This window comes from Leucopleurus acutus, assembly GCF_964270905.1.
Source record: "Leucopleurus acutus genome assembly, chromosome: 14".
Lineage (NCBI taxonomy): Eukaryota > Metazoa > Chordata > Mammalia > Artiodactyla > Delphinidae > Leucopleurus > Leucopleurus acutus.
In genome coordinates, this window is record NC_139156.1 from 74,534,741 (window position 1) to 74,551,719 (window position 16,979).

General features: G+C 60.5%; 1 protein-coding gene across 2 annotated transcripts in view; it reads left to right on the forward strand.

Moving 5' to 3' along the window:
• RASGEF1A (RasGEF domain family member 1A) overlaps positions 1-15,255 on the forward strand; it is a gene marked incomplete at its 3' end in the record, with an annotated part of 425,528 nt that extends 410,273 nt beyond the window's left edge. Inside the window, exons 2-13 of one of the 2 annotated variants that reach the window (XM_082854717.1) lie at positions 5,095-5,295; positions 7,623-7,745; positions 9,593-9,730; positions 10,590-10,811; positions 11,420-11,494; positions 11,852-11,944; positions 12,431-12,533; positions 12,622-12,701; positions 13,470-13,661; positions 14,287-14,410; positions 14,831-14,903; positions 15,231-15,255. In XM_082854717.1, coding sequence (XP_082710843.1) covers positions 5,101-5,295; positions 7,623-7,745; positions 9,593-9,730; positions 10,590-10,811; positions 11,420-11,494; positions 11,852-11,944; positions 12,431-12,533; positions 12,622-12,701; positions 13,470-13,661; positions 14,287-14,410; positions 14,831-14,903; positions 15,231-15,255 — 1,443 coding nt within the window. In that variant the 5' untranslated portion in view covers positions 5,095-5,100. Of the gene's footprint in view, positions 1-5,094; positions 5,296-7,622; positions 7,746-9,592; positions 9,731-10,562; positions 10,812-11,419; positions 11,495-11,851; positions 11,945-12,430; positions 12,534-12,621; positions 12,702-13,469; positions 13,662-14,286; positions 14,411-14,830; positions 14,904-15,230 lie in introns of those variants that run through there. The other variant, XM_082854716.1, reaches the window with a different exon arrangement.
• Positions 15,256-16,979: the final 1,724 nt, after the last annotated feature.

The following is a 16,979-nucleotide window of genomic DNA, read 5'->3' on the forward strand; positions in this document are numbered from 1 at the left end:
GTTCCTAGGGAGGTACTGCTTTGTGCTGGGTCCCAGTGCACTCTTGTACGCACCCTCCCAGAGTGTTTCCCCCAGCCCTGTGGAGCTCCTGCTCTCAAGCCCCGCTGACCTTCAGGGCTGAGTGCTCTGGGGGTTCTTCCTCCCAATGCCAGACCCTCAGACTGTCTCGAAGGGCTATTTTTACGTCCCTGTATAGCCTGTGTGATTTTAATATATTTTAGTGCAAGGGCTGTTTTTAGTATGGGTGTCTGCCACCTCTTTCCTCAGTGTATGCTGGCCGTTATCCCCTTTATAGGAGGTTTGACTGGTGGTGTGACCAGAGCCTGCACTGGGTATTGAGTGGGGCCTCCCCTTTGGTCTGTGGTTGTCACCGCCCTGTCAGGGGCGGAGTCTGCTCCCTGGTTGTTGTTGTAGAGGCCCCCAGATCTGTTTTGTTTCTGATCTGCGGTGCAAGGTAGGCAGGATTGGAGCAGTCCCACTGGGAGAGAAGCCCCTGAGTATTCCTCCTCTGGAGATGTTCACCTGTGAGCTGCTCTGTTGTGTCACCTTTCACCTGTTGTGCGGGCTCACAGATTACACTGTTGTTGGTACTGCTTTCAGCGCCACCTTAACCGTGGATATGCTGGCAGTTGACCCTGGTGTCTCTCAGGTATTGTTTTCCCCAGGCCACCAGCATAGATCCACTGAAGTCATGTCCCAGGACTGCAGTAATCATGCATCTGACCCCTTTGTGGGCGCTATGGGGGCAGCTCAGACTCTGGCCTGGCCCAACCCCTGTGTGTATCTGCCCACAAAGTCCACCGCTGCTAAAACTAGACCCATCTCACTGGTGGGAGCACTCATTGTCTGTTCAGATGTTCTGCAGCTCTGAGTTTACAAAGCCGGTCACAGGGGTGTAAATCTGCTTCACACAGCCGCGAGGAGAGATTTCAGCTCTTCTTCCTTCGTTGCATGGCCCCTGGGGCTCAGCTGTGACTTCAGCCCCACCTCTGCATGTGGGTCACCCACCAGTGTCTGCTCCTGAGGCTGCCCTGGAGCACAGGTGCCCTCCCAGGCGGGAGGGGGCAGAGGCTGCGAGTGACCGGGACACACAGGCCTGCTCTAGCGGGAGCCCCTCCTAATAGCTACCGTATTTCTGACTATGCTTGCTCTTGCTATGTGTTCCCTCCCAAGACAGGAGCCCAAATTTCCTGTGTGCTCTGCTCTGAGTGGCCCTTCCTTGAGAAAGGGTCCAGTTGGGGGTGATGGACACATAGGTGTGTGGCTAGAAGCCTCAGTCCCTGCTCTTGCTGGGACAGGAGAGGAGGACCCCACGTGCAAGAGCAGAAGGGACCACAGAGTGGGGTGGGGTGGCCAGCAGAGATGCCAAGCAGAGGTCTTAACGGGTAGTCCTGCCATCATCCCCATTTGACAGCTGAGGAAATCGAGGTTGGTTAGACTTGTCTAGGAACAAGGAGCTGGCTCATTGCAGGGCTGGGATTTGAACCCAAGGGGGCTCTGAATTCCTGTCCAGGAAGACCCACTTGGGGAACCTGTCTCCTCCCACTTGGCACTGAGCCTGGAGACCCTCCCCAAGGTGCTCATGGCCTGGCGGGGGTGGGCTCTGCTAGGGACTGGGTGGGAAAGGAAGGGCCTCTGTGGGGGGGGGGGTCCCCAGGATCCACAGGGCTCAGTGTACAGAGGAGCAGGGAGAGACGTGGTCAGAGAGACCTGGCCCCAGGCAGAGTCCCAGGGTAGGGAAGAGGCTGGGTGGTCCTGCACAACCCCTGGGGGCTCTGCCCATTCTCCGAGGGGGTTTTGGGCCTCCACCTCAAAGCCCATCCTCACATTATGACCCGCTAGATGGTGGCCATGCTTCTGTCTGCAGACCCAGCCCTGGGGCTGCAGCTTCTTTATTATGCCTTTATAAAAAGAGCTGATTTCAAAACTCAGCTTCTTTGCACTAAAAAACAAAGTTATTTAGAAGATGACAAAATAGATGCGCCATTTAGAAAAGTTACCAAATAGATGACAAATGTGTAGAACGGAAAGCGAAAGTCTCCTCCCTCTTCTGCTCCCTTGCAGTAAAGTCTGTAATGAGTGTGGCCACCGGTGGCCAGATGTTTGCTGTGCCTTTATTTACATGTCAGGTACACGCCTGTTTATGTCATTTAAAAGTGACTGGTGCGGGATCTTGTGCAGCTGGGGAGTCCAGAGGTGGGGTCCTTGGCCCAGCTGCTGTTAGAGGGGTCACTGCCCCAGGCTCAAGGGATGGGCCTCACGTGGCTGCCCCTTCCTTCCCGTGGCCTCCTGGGTGGTACACGGGCATGGTGTAGGCGGGATGCAGTCTCTGGAGGACCGAGACCCCCCCCACGGGTGGGGAGCCCTGGGGGAGGAGCAGCGTGATGAGGGACATGCCGCCCAGTGGCTGTGCAGGACACATGGGCTGGGGCCCCACCCCCGGGGTAGGTGACTGTACCCTGAGTGCACGCCCCTCCCCTGTCGAGGGGGACAATGAGTGCCGTCTGAGGCTCCCTAGGGAGCTGTGGGCCGGTGCCCAGTGTAGAGCTTGGCCCCCTGGCTTCCTGCTAGGCTCACCTGTCCCCCCCACGGGGGGCTGCAGAGTTGGGGGGCTGAGTCCCCAGGCTGGCTCCCCACTGGCTAGCCCTGGGGCAGGTGTCCCTGCAGGTGGCCTTGCCCTGTGGAGGATCTGGTAGGGGCTCTGTGAGTTCGTGGGGTGTCAGTGTGCTCCCCCCGTAGCACCTTCTGACCAGAGCAGCCTGCTTTCTCCATGGTGGGAGAGGCCAGAGGCTCCGAAAATGCCATTTCTGATGACCAAGAAGCTTGGGGTCAGGATATCCAACTGGCCAAGGTTACACTCTCGGGTCAACTTTTGAACCTGGAACTGTGTAATCTCAGGAAAGTCGCCCTGCAGCGCATGGCCCTCAGCTGAAGTGCTGGGGGTCGTGTCCCCTCGGGTCCCAGTGACGGCACAGTAGAGCAGCTGCCAGTGCTGAGGCACCCAGGGAGCCCATCTTCCTTATTTCCTCCCACAAAAGGCTACTGAGCACGGCCATGGGGCAGGTTCCAGCCAGACAGGAAGACGTGAAGGCAGGTGGCCAGCCACTTCTGGCCTCGTGGGTCAGCAGTTAACCCAGGGGGGCTTCCTAGGGGTAGTGACACCCGGGCTGGACTTGGAAATCCTGATTTCCTCGGTTGAGTTCCTTCTTGCTGAGTCTGTTTCACTATGTGAAAAGTAAAGGGTTTGCTCAAGTCAGTGGTTCTTTAACTTGAGCGGCAAAGAGGACCCACCCCAGGGTTCTGACACAGTGGGGCCTGAGACTGTGCATTCTAACGTGGGCTGAGGGGAGTGTTCTGTGAGTCTGAACCCAACCTGACACGAGGGCAGCACGGAGCCTGGGGGCCACAGACGTTGCAATCCAGGCCTGTCCCCGGGGACTTCCCTTGAGCGCTTGCCCTGCTTGCAAAGGATTTTCTGAGAATCCAAAGGCGACCTCCAGGCGTTTGGCAGAGAAGCCAGCGTCGTTTGGGCCGGGCCCCTTTTGTCCTGGTGTGAGGCTCAGCTGATGTGCTGGGGTGGGAGTCGGCTCTCCTTGTAAAGCCCTTGGAGGGGCCCCTCATGGCTGCTGTTTGCTCTGCCCAGTGGGGAGACTTGTGGCCAGAAGGGCTCAGAGGCCAACCCTGGTCCGGGCAAGAGAGCAGGCCAGGGCTGGTTGGAGGCGTCATCAACGGCAAGCTCAGCGCTGGGGGCTCTTTCTGCCCCCTGAGGCATGGGGAGCAGCCCCGGCTCAGAGAGGGAGGCCAGCGTGGCGGCCTGGGGAGCTAGGGGTGGGGCAGCGGCGCCTGCCTGCCAGTGACCAGAGAGGGTGACACCTGGCCACGGTCCCCGCCAAGGCAGGAAGGGCCAGCTCCTCCCCCCGGACTTCAGCCTCCCTGCCCTCCAAGGGTGGGACTAGCCCAGCAGGTGGGGCAGGCCACCCCTGGCCAGCAGGAGGGGGAGTGCACCCACGGCACTAGCTTCTGAGGCCTCGGGCTGGCAGGTGTGTGTCACGCTGATGCCTCAGAGCCCCCTTCAGATGCGGCCAGCTGCCCCGGGCAGTGAGGAAACTGAGGCCCAGAGGGCTGCAGACTCTCCCGGCCTCATGAGAGCCTGCAGCAAAGCCCGGCTGCAGTGCGAGGTGGGGACCCTCAGCCTCCATCACACTGAGCCCCCAGACTGCTGCCCAGCATCTGTGTCTAATAGGCATTTCAAATCCACGTGTCCAAAAGCGAGTTCCAGGTCTGTCCCCAAACCCCACCCTCCGAGCCCTTCCCCGTGCTGGTCAGTCTCTCAGGCGGAAGACCGTTCTCCACAGCGTCCAGAGTTGACCCTCCTCCCCTCCTCCTCTGCCATCACTTGACCTGAGCAATGTCTCCCAGGGTTTTGTCATGGCAAAACCCACTGATTGGTTTTTAGATCTCTCCCTTGCTGGGTCTCCACACGGTGGCCACGGTGACCTTCACCCTGAGTCAGGTCACTCTTTTGTCCTGAGTCCCGACGCCTCCTGTCTCACATGCTGCACCCTGGGCCCCCAGGTGTGTATCGTCTGGCCAGACCACTCTCCTGCTGATCACCTTCCCCTACACTGGCCTCAGGACCTTGGCACCTGCTGTCCTTTTTGCCTCGAACCTCCCTCCTTTATCCCAGGAAGCTGCACAGCTAACACCATCAGTCTGTCTCAGGGCCCCTCCCCGAGGCCGCCTTGATCACCCCCCGCACACTCAGTGTTCTCCTCCTGGTGCTGTTTTTCTCCATAGTTTCTCTTCTCCCACTGGGATGGAACCCCAGGAGGCAGGGCCTTCTGTGTCCAGATGCCTGGAATGAGGCCTGGTATGCACAGAGCAGGTGCTGAAGAAACATTTATCAGACACATTGATCAGCGGCTTCGGGGCCACTGAGGAGCCTGCCCGCCCGCCTGTGCTGACATCTAATGACCCCACTCCGGGCCCTGCCGGGGCTCAGGCTCTGCACCTGCACGCAGGCTGAAGGCAGCCTGGGAGGAGGGCCTGGCGGAGGTGCCTTTGATGCCTCACGGCCTCATTCTTTTCTCCCAGGAAACTATGCCCCAGACGTCCGTGGTCTTCTCCAGCATCCTCGGGCCCAGCTGTAGTGGACAGGTGCAGCCCGGCATGGGGGAGCGAGGAGGTGGGGTCGGCAGCTCCGGGGACCTCGTCTTCCAAGACGGACGTCTCATCTCCGGGTCCCTGGAGGCCCTGATGGAGCACTTGGTCCCCACAGTGGACTATTACCCCGATGTGAGTGCCCCGTGACTGGTGGGATCGACCTGGGCTCCCGGGGAGGCTGCTGCTGGGATGGAGAGGGAGGTCCCCCATCAGTCAGAGCTGGACGGAGAGGCAGGGGAGGCGCAGGGCAGCAGGGAGCCCCGGCCCTACCTCCTGTGCTTTCCTGCTCCCTGCCACCCTGGCCCCCAGCCTAGGAGAGGGGAGCCGGCAGCGACTTCCCTGCTGTCCCCAGGCAGGTAGGAGGTGGCCCTGGAGGAGCAGGAGGGGTCTAAGGGGCAAGGCCAGTGCTTCAGGGTCCTGGTGAGGGTCCACCCATCAGTGTCCTGTCTCTGAGCTGGAAAGTTTGTTTTGTGCATGAACCGCAGTGGCTCAGAATGAAGAGGGTCGGCCCCTCCGTGCCCTCCTGGGCACACGCGTGTGCGGGCAGGACGGGCCTTTGCCAACCCGTATCCTCCCTCTTCATCTCAAGGTGACATTGGCGCATTCTTGGAAGAGCGAGAAAGAGTTCCCTTGTCACGTGTGGCTTCCCTTCCGCCTCCAGTAGATGACGTCTCATAGTGGCAGTGGGGCTGTTACCTGCTCCCCTATGGGTGCCCCCTCCCTCCTGAGGGCAGGGCCCTGCGCATGGCCTCCGGGCGACAGATGGGGCTGCGAGGGAGGGTGGGGAGGAATTGCCCCCTTTACCCTCCAGCTGGGTTTCCGGGACTCCTGGCCGCCCCCCCCACCCCCACCAGACATATCAGGCCTCCTCCCTCCCTCCTGGGGCTCTGTCCACTCCTCTGTCTGTCCTTCCATCCACCCCGGAAATCCTCTCAGGGCCTGGCTGGGGCTGGTGGTGCCGATGTGGCAGCTGAGGTCCAGGCGGCAGAGCCGGGGAGAGGGGACCCCAGGCCCTGAAGATGTCTGGAGCAGGGCCGCGGTCCCCCAGGGGCTGGGACCTCCAACCCCAGTGCTGGTCTGTGCGACAGTGGCCTTGTGTGGCGGGGGGAGGGGCCTCCCCTTCTTCAGGCCTGTCCCCGGCGAGCCTCAGCCAGCTCACCCAGTGTTGTCCCCAGAGTACTGTGCCCTGGGGTCCCAGCCGGCTTCCCAGGAGAGAGCCAAGGGGCGGTGGAGGTTGAACGGGGGTCCAGCTAGGCATCAGCCCGGCTGCCGAGCACCTGGGCTCCCCGCCTTTCCCTCACGGCCCGTGCCCTGCAGACGTGGGCGGCTGGGGACACGGCGCTCCGTCTGTCTCCCTGCACCTCCCCGGAGCCGCGCAGCTCCTGCTTTGGGCTCTCCTCTGCCCCTGGCTGAGAGCTCCAAGGTGTAACAGGTGCAGCCTTCCTTCACGCTCTGAGCCTTCTGCTCAGGAGGGGCCCCTGAAGGTCCCACCACTGACGGGCCGGGCCCCTGGAGCACCCGTGCTGCACAGCCCAAGGACACCCTGCTGCTCCAGGGAGAGCCTCCCCAGCGGCCTCTGAGGGCTGCATCGGAGCAGAGAGGGCCTGAGGGCCGAGTCCCGACCTGGGAGGCTGCGTTAGGCTGGAGCACAGAAGATCTGCTCCTTTGGGCCTGGAGTGGAGGCCCAGAGTCCTGGGCTCCCCGCCTGCAGCAGCCATGTGGCAGTAGATCACTGTCTGAGTCGAGTCTCCGGGAGACCCCAGGCAGCCTCCCCGCCCCCAAGTCCGCCCTGTCTGCAGGCAGGGGCCTGGTAAATCCCACGTCAGCCAAAAGCTTCCAAGAGCCCTGGGCTCTGCTCCCTGCCGCCTTTCAGCCCAGACCAGGTGCGCCCCTCAGCCTGCACCGCGAACAGGGGACGAGGACGTGCGGCCTTGGGACTGCGGGGCCCTGGTGTGGCAGGTGGGGACGGGGCCCACAGCTGGCTAGTGACCACACAGCGGCTTGCAGCAGCTCCCGATGTGGGGTCCTGGGGCCAAGGAGGCCCCCACCGCCCCCCAGCCAGGCCCTGCCCCACTGAGCAGTGAGGATCTGGCACAGAGCAGGCTGGGCGCCTGGCCCGGGGAGCACCGTGGGCCAGGCCACAGGCACCGCCAACATCCAGGTCCGGGTTTAGCTCCTGGCGTGGGGTAGGGGAGCATCCCAGCTGAGTAAAACCACTGGGACCGCTTGTCAGGGATACCTCTGAGAGCTGCTGCAAAGTGGGCTTTGATCTGTGCCTTGCACGGTGGGCAGGATTTGGGAGCAGTGAGAGAGGAGGAAGGGCATTCGAGGTGAGGTAACCACGCAGAAGGTGACGCTGGGCCCGGGAGGCGGGGACCAGGCGGAGGAGCAGGCCGCGGCTATACCTGGGGGCCATGCCGGGCCCGACTCACTCTTCACCCTCTGTCTCTTTCCTTCAGAGGACGTACATCTTCACGTTTCTCTTGAGCTCCCGGGTCTTCATCCCCCCTCATGACCTGCTGGCCCGCGTGGGGCAGATCTGCCTGGAGCAGAGGCAGCAGCTGGAGGCCGGATCTGATAAGGTAAAGGTGAACCCCCGGGCTGCTGCCCGTCTCCGTGCCCCTGGCTTCTGCGCTCGCTCATGCTTGGGAGAGAATGCTGCTCAGGACGGGGCCTGGCTGAGCCCGGCCCGAGCCCCTCCCTGCTGGGGGCAGGTCTGCTTGTCTGGCCTCCTGACATCCCTGGAGCAGGCCTCCCGGGGGTCTGCAGGGGCGCCCACCTCCCAGGGCGCTGGATGGAACTGTGGCCAGAGGAGGAGGGTGGCGGCTGCTGACTGGCCCCCTGGGCCCGCCCGGGTCTCCCAGGATGCCCCCACCCAGCCCTCCAGGGCTCCCCGGCAGCATGCAGCACCCTGCATGCTGTGAGCCAGCGGGTGCTCACACCCCCTCCCGGGGAAGGGCCACAGCAGACAGTCCTGTCGGCTCTCCTGCTCAGTGCCAGACACCCCGGAAGGGAGGGTCCGGCTCCAGCTGGTGGAGAAGCAGCCTGGGTCACTGCTCCCTCCAAAGGGGGTGGCGGGCAGCACCCTCAGGCTAGAGTTTTCAGAGACTCAAATAGGGCTGTTTTTCACTGTCATGTCTTCTGATTGAGTCGGGCTTTGGGCAGTCAAGATGGGTAAGAAACCACAGCTCATCCCTGAGGCCCTGGGGCAGGCCCGGGGTCTGGTGCGGAAGCAGGGCTGGTGGGCGTACTGTCAAGGTGCTGGCAGGGCCTGTTCCGGATGACCTTCCCCTCTACCAGGCTGGACCTCCTGCCTCTGGAGGTTTGCAGCAAAGGTCTGTGACATCTGTGCCCTCTTCAGTCTCCTCTCCAGAGGGGCGCGTCCCTGGGTGTGCTGGGCAGGGACAGAGACAGGCACCCATTGCAGCCCAGAGATCAGGAAAGGCTCCTGAAGGCGTGGGTGGGGAGAAGCCAGAACAGGGTGAGTGGGAGATGAAATTCTAGGCTGAGGGTCAGCAGGGGGACAGTAGAAGCCCGAGAGGAGCTTGGGGGTAAGCCCTCCCGCCTTCGTCTGTGATGACAGGCAGGGCGGGGCCTCTGAGAAGGGAATGCAGGGCTGTAGTTCCTGCTGAGTGCGGGGTGCAGCGGGCACCTGGGGGGAGTGTCAGCTGGGTGGAGGCAGCGGAGCAGAGGTGGGTGGAGGGGGCAGGTAGGTGTAGGTGTGGGGAGTTGGGTCATGAAGGAGCTGGGCCCCGAGGGTAGTCAGGGCCGGAATGGTCCAGGGTGGCCAGGCAGGCACAGGGATCTGGTCAGGGCCAGGCAGGAGCCAAAGCGGGCATAGGAATGGTTTAGCGTACGTGAGCCAGCGCGGGGCTGGGCATAGAGGACTGGCCGGGAGAGCACGGCCGGGCATCCCGCACCCCCTCCTTGGACTGTATGTGCGTGTGGACCTGGGCCAGTGGGAACTGGGGAGAGGATGCCTGGTGTGTCTGCGGCCCTTCCCAGCACTTGCCAACCTGCTTTTTACTGAGAGAAGGTGGCTGGGGTCTCTTGCTTAACGTTAATGATTTTGCTTGGTTTTCATCGTGTCCTTTTTTATGGGTAACTTCTAATTACAGCAAATGAAACTAATTTTCTGTGTCACGGTAGCGATAGGACAGGTTCTTTGAAAATGAACTTAAGTGAAAAAGAGAGCTGGCTTAAGGGGAATGTGAAGCAACGCAGGAATGACAAAACCGCAGGTGGACAGGGTGAAGGATGTCCTTACCCAGCAGCCCTCACCCCAGCGTCGGGGCAGAGGACACAGGTCCTGTGGGGGAATGGGTCAGAGGTGTTGCAGAACTGGGGGTGCTTGTACCGCTTGTCATCTTGTCGCCCACTCTGGAGGGTCAGGCCTTGCTTTATCCCCCGACCCCCCCACCCTCCCCAGGCCAGGCTGAAGTCCTTCTCAGCCAAGATCGTGCAGCTACTGAAGGAGTGGACAGAGGCCTTCCCCTACGACTTCCAGGACGAGAAGGCCATGGCCGAACTGAAAGCCATCACCCACCGGGTCACACAGTGTGACGAGGTGAGGTCCTCCTCGGAGCCTGGCAGAGTTCCTTGTCTGAGGGAGGGGTGGGTCTTCAGGAACAGCTCTGTATGTGGTCCCCTTTGCTGTCACTCTCCCAAGAGGACTGCTGGGTGGCTCCATTTGCCCCTCAGCCCCATGAGGGCCGCTCAGCTGGCCAGCAACCGGCCAGACTTGTCCTTGGCATCCTGCGCATGCGGGAGACCCTGTGGCCCGAGTGGGGTGATCCCAGGCCCCACCTTCTCCCGCTCTTTGGGTGGGTGGAGTGGGGGCCTAGCGAGAGGCCTTGTCCGTCTTTCCTGGCTCCCAGCTCCCGCTTGGTCTGCAGCGTTGAGACGGGCCCTCCAGAGAGGTTGGTCCTGCCGCCGGCCCCCATCGCGGGAGCCTGGGCTCCGTGTGCTCAGCACTTTCTGCCTTCCTGAGGGCTCAAAGCCCAGGGAGAGTGGGGCAGAGCCAGGGGTGCTCCCACCCAGGGAAGGAAGGCTCCTAGCCCTGGAGGAAGCCCTTCCGGAGTCCCTCTTCCCTACCGTGGGCCCCCCCTACGGTGGAAAGGCCACGAGAAGTAGCTCAGCTGGCCGCCACCCAGAAAGCCATGCTTTTCATACCCAGAAGCCTAGCCCTGGCTTTCAGCTCCCTTCTCCTCAGGACGGCTGTGGAGTCACCCTCCCCTGCAGCCCTCGGCGGAGCCCACACTGTGCCCCACTCTGCCGTCAGAGGCCCAAGTGCTCATGGCAGGTCTGGGTAGGGGACGTGGGCTCAAAGTTAGACGCGTCCCTGGAGATGAGATGGGTTCCTCCGGCGCGGTGCAGGTCTTGCTGCCAGCCCAGGCCAGCACCTTCTCCACCCCCGCCCCTCCCAGGAGAATGGCACGGTGAAGAAGGCCATCGCCCAAATGACGCAGAGCCTGCTGCTGTCCCTGGCTGCCCGGAGCCAGCTTCAGGAGCTGCGTGAGAAGCTCCGCTCACCGGCCATGGACAAAGGGCCCATCCTCAAGGCCAAGCCGCCAGCCGCGCAGAAGGACATCCTGGGCGTGTGCTGTGACCCCCTGGTGTTGGCCCAGCAGCTGACTCACATCGAGCTGGTTAGTGCTGCAGTGCGCCCTTCCCAGAATGGGCTGGGGCGTGTTCACTCATGCTCACGCTGGCACCTTCCCAACATGACACCACAGGGCCTTTCCCTGCCGGCCGGACCGGGGTGTCGGGAAGCCCGCTTGGCAGCCCCAAGCGCTGCCTCTGGCGGCTGTGTGTCCACCTGAGCAGAGGGTTTCTTGGTACCTGGGTCCCCAGGATCACGGCAGCCCCATGTTAACGGGAGGGGCTAGGGCGATGGGGACTGCAGTGGTCTCAGGATGGAAGAGCGGCTTGGGAAGAGGTGAAGGGTTTCAAGGGGGACGGCTCTCCCCGCCCCGTCCCCTCATCCTGCTTGTGCCCGGGCTGGGCAGGGGCCCTGCACATAGCAGCCGCTGCTGAGGCTCTCGCCTCCCAGGGGAGGGCCTTCCAGACCCTGGGGTACACCTGGGGGGCCTGCCCACTGTCTGGGTGCTCTGATCGAGGAGGGGCCATGGCTGAGGGGCACGCCTGCAGGGAGGTCGTGACTGCTGCTCTGACACGCCCTCCATGCTGCGTGTGGGGCCTGCCTGAGGGTGGCAGGCTTGTCACTCCTCCTGGGCTGTCTCCCCGTTCCATCCAGGAGAGGGTCAGCAGCATCCACCCTGAGGACCTGATGCAGATCGTCAGCCACATGGACTCTCGGGACAAGCATAGGGTGAGGGGCTGCGGCGTGCTCCAGGGTGGCCGGGGGAGGGTGCGGGGGCCTCGCCCAGACGCCTGAGCGCCTCCGGAGTGTCGGGCCTCACAACCTGACGATGCACGTAGGTCTGGCCTTGCAGCGCCTGCCCCACAGCTCAGTGGACAGCCACGCAGGGTGCTGCATGCTGCCGGGGAGCCCTGGAGGGCCAGGTGGGGGCATCCTGGGAGACCCAGGCGGGCCCAGGGGGCCAGTCCAAAAGCCCACCCCCTCCTCCTCTGGCCACAGCTCCTTCTGAGGCCTCTGAGGGTGGGGCTGGGGCGGCAGCTACGGGCAGGGTCCTCGGGCTCCCTGTGACCTGCTGTGTCCCCACAGTGCCGAGGAGACCTGATTAAGACCTACAGCCTGGAGGCCTACGACAACTGGTTCAACTGCCTCAGCATGCTGGTGGCCACCGAGGTGTGCCGGGTAAGTGCCGTGCGGCGCACACAGCAGCAGGGCCGGCCTCTTCTCCTCCTGAGCCCACCGTGCCACCTGGGGCTCTGACCCCTGTACCCCGCAGGGGACAGAACTTTGCAAGTGGAGATAGGAAGTTTTTATTGCCAGGGCCTTGGGAGCGCCAACCCCCAACAGTAATGCCTTAAATTACAACAGAGACCCATCCGGGGAGGCAGCCTGTGCCCAGCATGGCCTGTCAGCTCATCTGGGTCTCCCTTGGTCCTCTCAGACTACCCTCCCGCCTCTCTGCCCAGCATCGAAAATGCCACGGCTGCATTTCCTGCCTCTGCAGCCTGCGAGAATCCCTCCACCCCCGGCCTGACAGCTCTGAGGGCCCAGGGCAGCTCCCTGCTGGGGAGGCCCCTCCCTAGGCCCAGGGCACTGCCCTTTGGGGGCTGGTGTGGTAGGGGATGACCCCTGGTGGGGACCGCGCTGAGCAGTCTGGCTGCCCTCCAGGTGGTGAAGAAGAAGCATCGGACTCGCATGCTGGAGTTCTTCATCGATGTGGCCCGAGAGTGCTTCAACATCGGGAACTTCAACTCCATGATGGCCATCATCTGTGAGTGTGCGGGCCCCAGGGGCTCCCCCTCCAGCACGGTGTGGCCCATCTCCTCCCGCCCTGACCCTAGCTGTCGCCCCCCCCGCAGCTGGCATGAACCTCAGTCCTGTGGCAAGGCTGAAGAAAACCTGGTCCAAAGTCAAGACGGCCAAGTTCGACGTCTTAGAGGTAGGCACCCTGTCTTGTCCCGAGTCAGCCTGAGGAGGGCTGGGCGTCCCATCACGCTCTGGCCCCTTGCTGAGGGCCTGCTGCCCCGAGTGCCGTCTGATGTTGGGTGTGTCCGCTGACCTGGCCGCGGCGCCCCCAGAAGGCAGGTAGCCCATGCTCTCCTCGGCCCTTGGGCCTTGAGTCAGAACTGGCATCGCCTAAAGCAAAGCTTGGGGGAAAGATCAGCAAGGAGTTTGTCGGCAAAAGCAGGCCGACAGCCCCAGGTTGGGCAGTGCCGACCAAGCAGAGACTGGCCTTTTTCTCGTTCGACTTCCATGGTCTCGGACCGTCTGGGGGGCCCAGGGGCTGAGAGGCGAGTCTACAGCCTTCACCAGATGTATTTGATCAGAGAATCCAGTTTTTGCAAGTGTGTGTCTTGTGGAGCTGGTCAGGTTTGGGAGGTGTCTGTGAAAGGACAAGGGCAAAGGAAGGTTTTGAAAGGAAGGAGGGGAGACCCAGACTTAGCAGGGCAGGGAGGAGGTGTGTGTGAGCTTCAAGATTTCTCTACAGCTTGCCCCGTGACGCCTGGACCCAAAGCCAGAAAGCCCCAGCCCAGTGTTCAGACACGTGCCTCTGGGCTTCCTTCCCCTGTGCTCACACCTGGAGAGGCGGCCTCTTCTGGTGACGGTACAGGGCCACCCTGAGCTGTTTCCTGTAAAGGGGCCTCCTGAGCAGCTCTGAGGGGTGCAGGGGGAGCAGTGCCCACCATGTCCTCCCGTCTGCCCACAGCACCACATGGACCCATCCAGCAACTTCTGCAACTACCGCACAGCCCTGCAGGGGGCCACACAGAGATCCCAGATGGCCAATAGCAGCCGGGAGAAGATCGTCATCCCTGTGTTCAACCTCTTCGTTAAGGACATCTACTTCCTGCACAAAATCCACACCAACCACCTGCCCAATGGACACATTAACTTCAAGGTCAGCTCAGCCCCCTTGTGGTCTGAGGGGAGGGGGCCAGGCTGTCCCAGCACAGGGTAGGGCAGACTTCCTGGCCTTGCTTTAGGACAGGCAGAATCCGTCTGTGCCATGAGAGCTGCCAGGCCGAGGCCCTGTGGCAGAAGGGCTTTTTAGGACTGAAGGCTCCAGGGTGGGTCATGGGTGCCGTGACCTCAAGGTATGAGGGTGGCCCCAGTTCTGGGTGGATGATCTGGTTACAGTGCTAGGAGCCCGAGGGCCCCAGAGTGAGATCCTGGGGTGTTCTGGTTGGTGGGGCTGTGCTGGGTGTGGCTGGGACGCCTGCCTCAGCCTGGAGTGACAGATGAGGGGCTTCTTGGGGGTCATGCACAGCAGAAGCACAGACCTGGCTGCAGCCCGGTGGCTCAGGCGGAGGGCAGGACTGAATGGCCTTGGAGACACCGGCTGGCCCTGTTGTACAGAGTACTTCCACGGCTACGGAGTCAGCTTTGTAGGGCCACCGTCCAGTCTCTCTGGGACCAGGGAAATGATCAGCTGACCAAAGCCAGAGCCTACGTCCCCTGCCCTAACCAGGGTTTTCAAGCTTAAGGTGACAAATGAACATCCAGTTGGTCTTCTGCCCCTTCAGAAATTTTGGGACATCTCCAGACAGATCCATGAGTTCATGACATGGACACAGGTAGAGTGTCCCTTCGAGAAGGACAAGAAGATTCAGAGTTACCTGCTGACGGCTCCCATCTACAGCGAGGAAGGTGAGGTCCACCTCTGCACACTGTAGAGGTCACCCTGACTCGGGCAGGGTGCCCTTCCAGGGTTGTTATTCCCATGCTACGCTGGGGAAGCTCAGCTCACAGGGGTGAGTGCATGAGGGTGGGCCATGGATAAGGACAAGAAAAGATCAGGCTCCCGAGGCCACTTGAGAGAGCCAGTACGTGGTTGGGCCAGTGCTGCAGAACCAGGAAACGTCTGAGTCCCCAGGCAGGTTGCCAGGAACCCCATGCAGCAGAGGCCTGTGGACCAGCCGAGGCCCGAAGTTGCTGCCCCCTTGGTTTAGGAGTTCGTTCCCGGGCCTCGCTCCACCCTGGGAGGGAGAGTTTGAGAAGGGATAACCGGGGTGGGAGGCAGACTGACCGGGTGTGGACATGGCTTCTGCGGGGCTTCTCGTCTCTCAGCTCTCTTCATCGCCTCCTTCGAAAGTGAAGGTCCCGAGAACCACATGGAAAAGGACAGCTGGAAGACCCTCAGGTAGGAGAACTCCAGCAGCAGTCTGGTGAGCCCCCAAGACCAGCCCCATACCAGAGTCTACAAGGAAGGGAAAGGATGGGGTGGGGGTAGGCATGATGGGTCTGCCCTTTTGAAAGGTGGCCGAGGGCACCTCTCCACAGACCGGGGAGAGGAAGGCATCCCCGGTACAGGCTGAGGACTTGGGGTTTGAACGTCCCTGACCCCTCCCTCAATGGGCGGTTCTAGGCAGCCGGGCCTTCCCCTTGTAGCACAAGCCTGCCCTCTGCTGGCTCAGGGGAAGGGCCTGCCGGCCGCCTGACCACTTCCTCGTTCCCTGCTCACCTTTAGGACCACTCTCCTTAACAGAGCCTGAAGGCACGGATGCAGCCTGCAGACGCTGGGATTAAGCACACCTACGTACTGAGTTTTAATCTTGAGTGATAATGGGCTGAGATGAGGCCTCACTGGTTGGGGTCCATTTTGTACATAACTTTTATGAAAAAAAAAAGAAGTAATTATTTCATGCATCAACCTTTGGCACTTAAAGCTTTTTGTTTATGACAGGGCAGGGCCCTGCTTTGGGGAGGGGTGGGGAAAGAGTATCATGGGAGGTGGCATCCATGATCACATCTTATTCTAATGAAATGTAGATTTTTATTTTCTACTTTTGATTATTAACAAACATCTTACAAAAAAATACTTAAAAAAACCCAACCAAAACCAACGTGAGCCCTGCCTCCTTTCCAGCCAGTGTCTCTGATGTCGGGGTGAGTGCCTTAGAGGGTTCTGGCAGGCCCGCTCTCGCCTGCAGCCAGTGCCGCTGGAGGCACCGGGGAAGCTCTGCCCTCAAAGCGCAGGCCCACAAGGTTCTGGCAAGAAGGGCTCGGGTGGCCCGGAGGTCTCATTTGCGTACTTCCAGAAGTGAACCTTGAATACGGGCTTTCCAAAGTTTACATTTTCATTTTCCTTTATCAGGGATTTATGGGGGTTGGGGGGAGGGCAGGGGGACACCTGGCAGCATATTTTCTGTTGGAAGATGTCTGGCAAATTGTTCTTCACCTACATTTTAGGAAAAGAGAAAATCTAAAATAACGTAAGGAGGGAGTCATGGAATTGTCCGTTTTCCAGGCTGTAACTTTGACACACTTACTTAGCTGTAATGAAGCGAATACAAAGTATAATTAAGGATGGGGACGTATAAAGCCATCTTGAAACTCAAGTACAAAGTCAAAAGAAGCAACTTACAAATCAGTATCCTCCTTCCCTCTGGGTGGGGGATTGGGCTCCCCTAACGGAGTGTGAAACATGGAAGGTTAGCCAGGCCAGTATCTGCTGGAGCCCACTCACGTAAAGCTGCCCAACATTTGGAGGTATTTTCCACACCCGAACTCGAGGAGTACTCTCCATTTTCTGACTTCCCGGCCATGGGACAGTGACAGCCCTGCTCCCTCCAAGGCCAGAAATGGGCAATCCATGCTGACTGTATCTCCCTCATGGCGGGGCTGTCATTCCATCCAAGCAGATTTGGAACTACTCACCCTGTTTCTCTCCACATGGCTGGCTTCCGCCGGAGCCTCCAGCTGGCAGGCCTGGGTAAGGACAGTTAGTTGCTAATTCCCAAAACTCCTAGGAGAGCCTGGAGATGTGAAGGCGAGGCCTCAGGGGGAGGTGGCTCCATGATCCGCTGCTGATGTCGCCCTCAGCCCAGGGTGGAGCAAGGATATTTACACTGTATTGTCACAGTGTTTTTGCACTTTCCAGACGTTCTAGATAGTACATATTGTATATTGACAGTACATATTGCTTTGTTTATGTATTTGAGATAAAGAAAGGTTTAAAACTTGAGAATATATATTTGGAATACAATGTTAGAACCTTTTCTGTCCATGTGTTAAGGAGCTTTCACATCAGTGTGCGCTTCACTTGGTCATCAGTTCTAGTACCGACCTGACACAGTGCTACATTTGCTACTTTATTTTCCCAATTTGACACATACCCTATGATGTTTTGGTATTTCGAGATGAACTCTGCGTATAAAGCTGTACTTTATAATAATAAAGGATGTCAACTGTTGGTGTGACTGGACGTACTTGCATC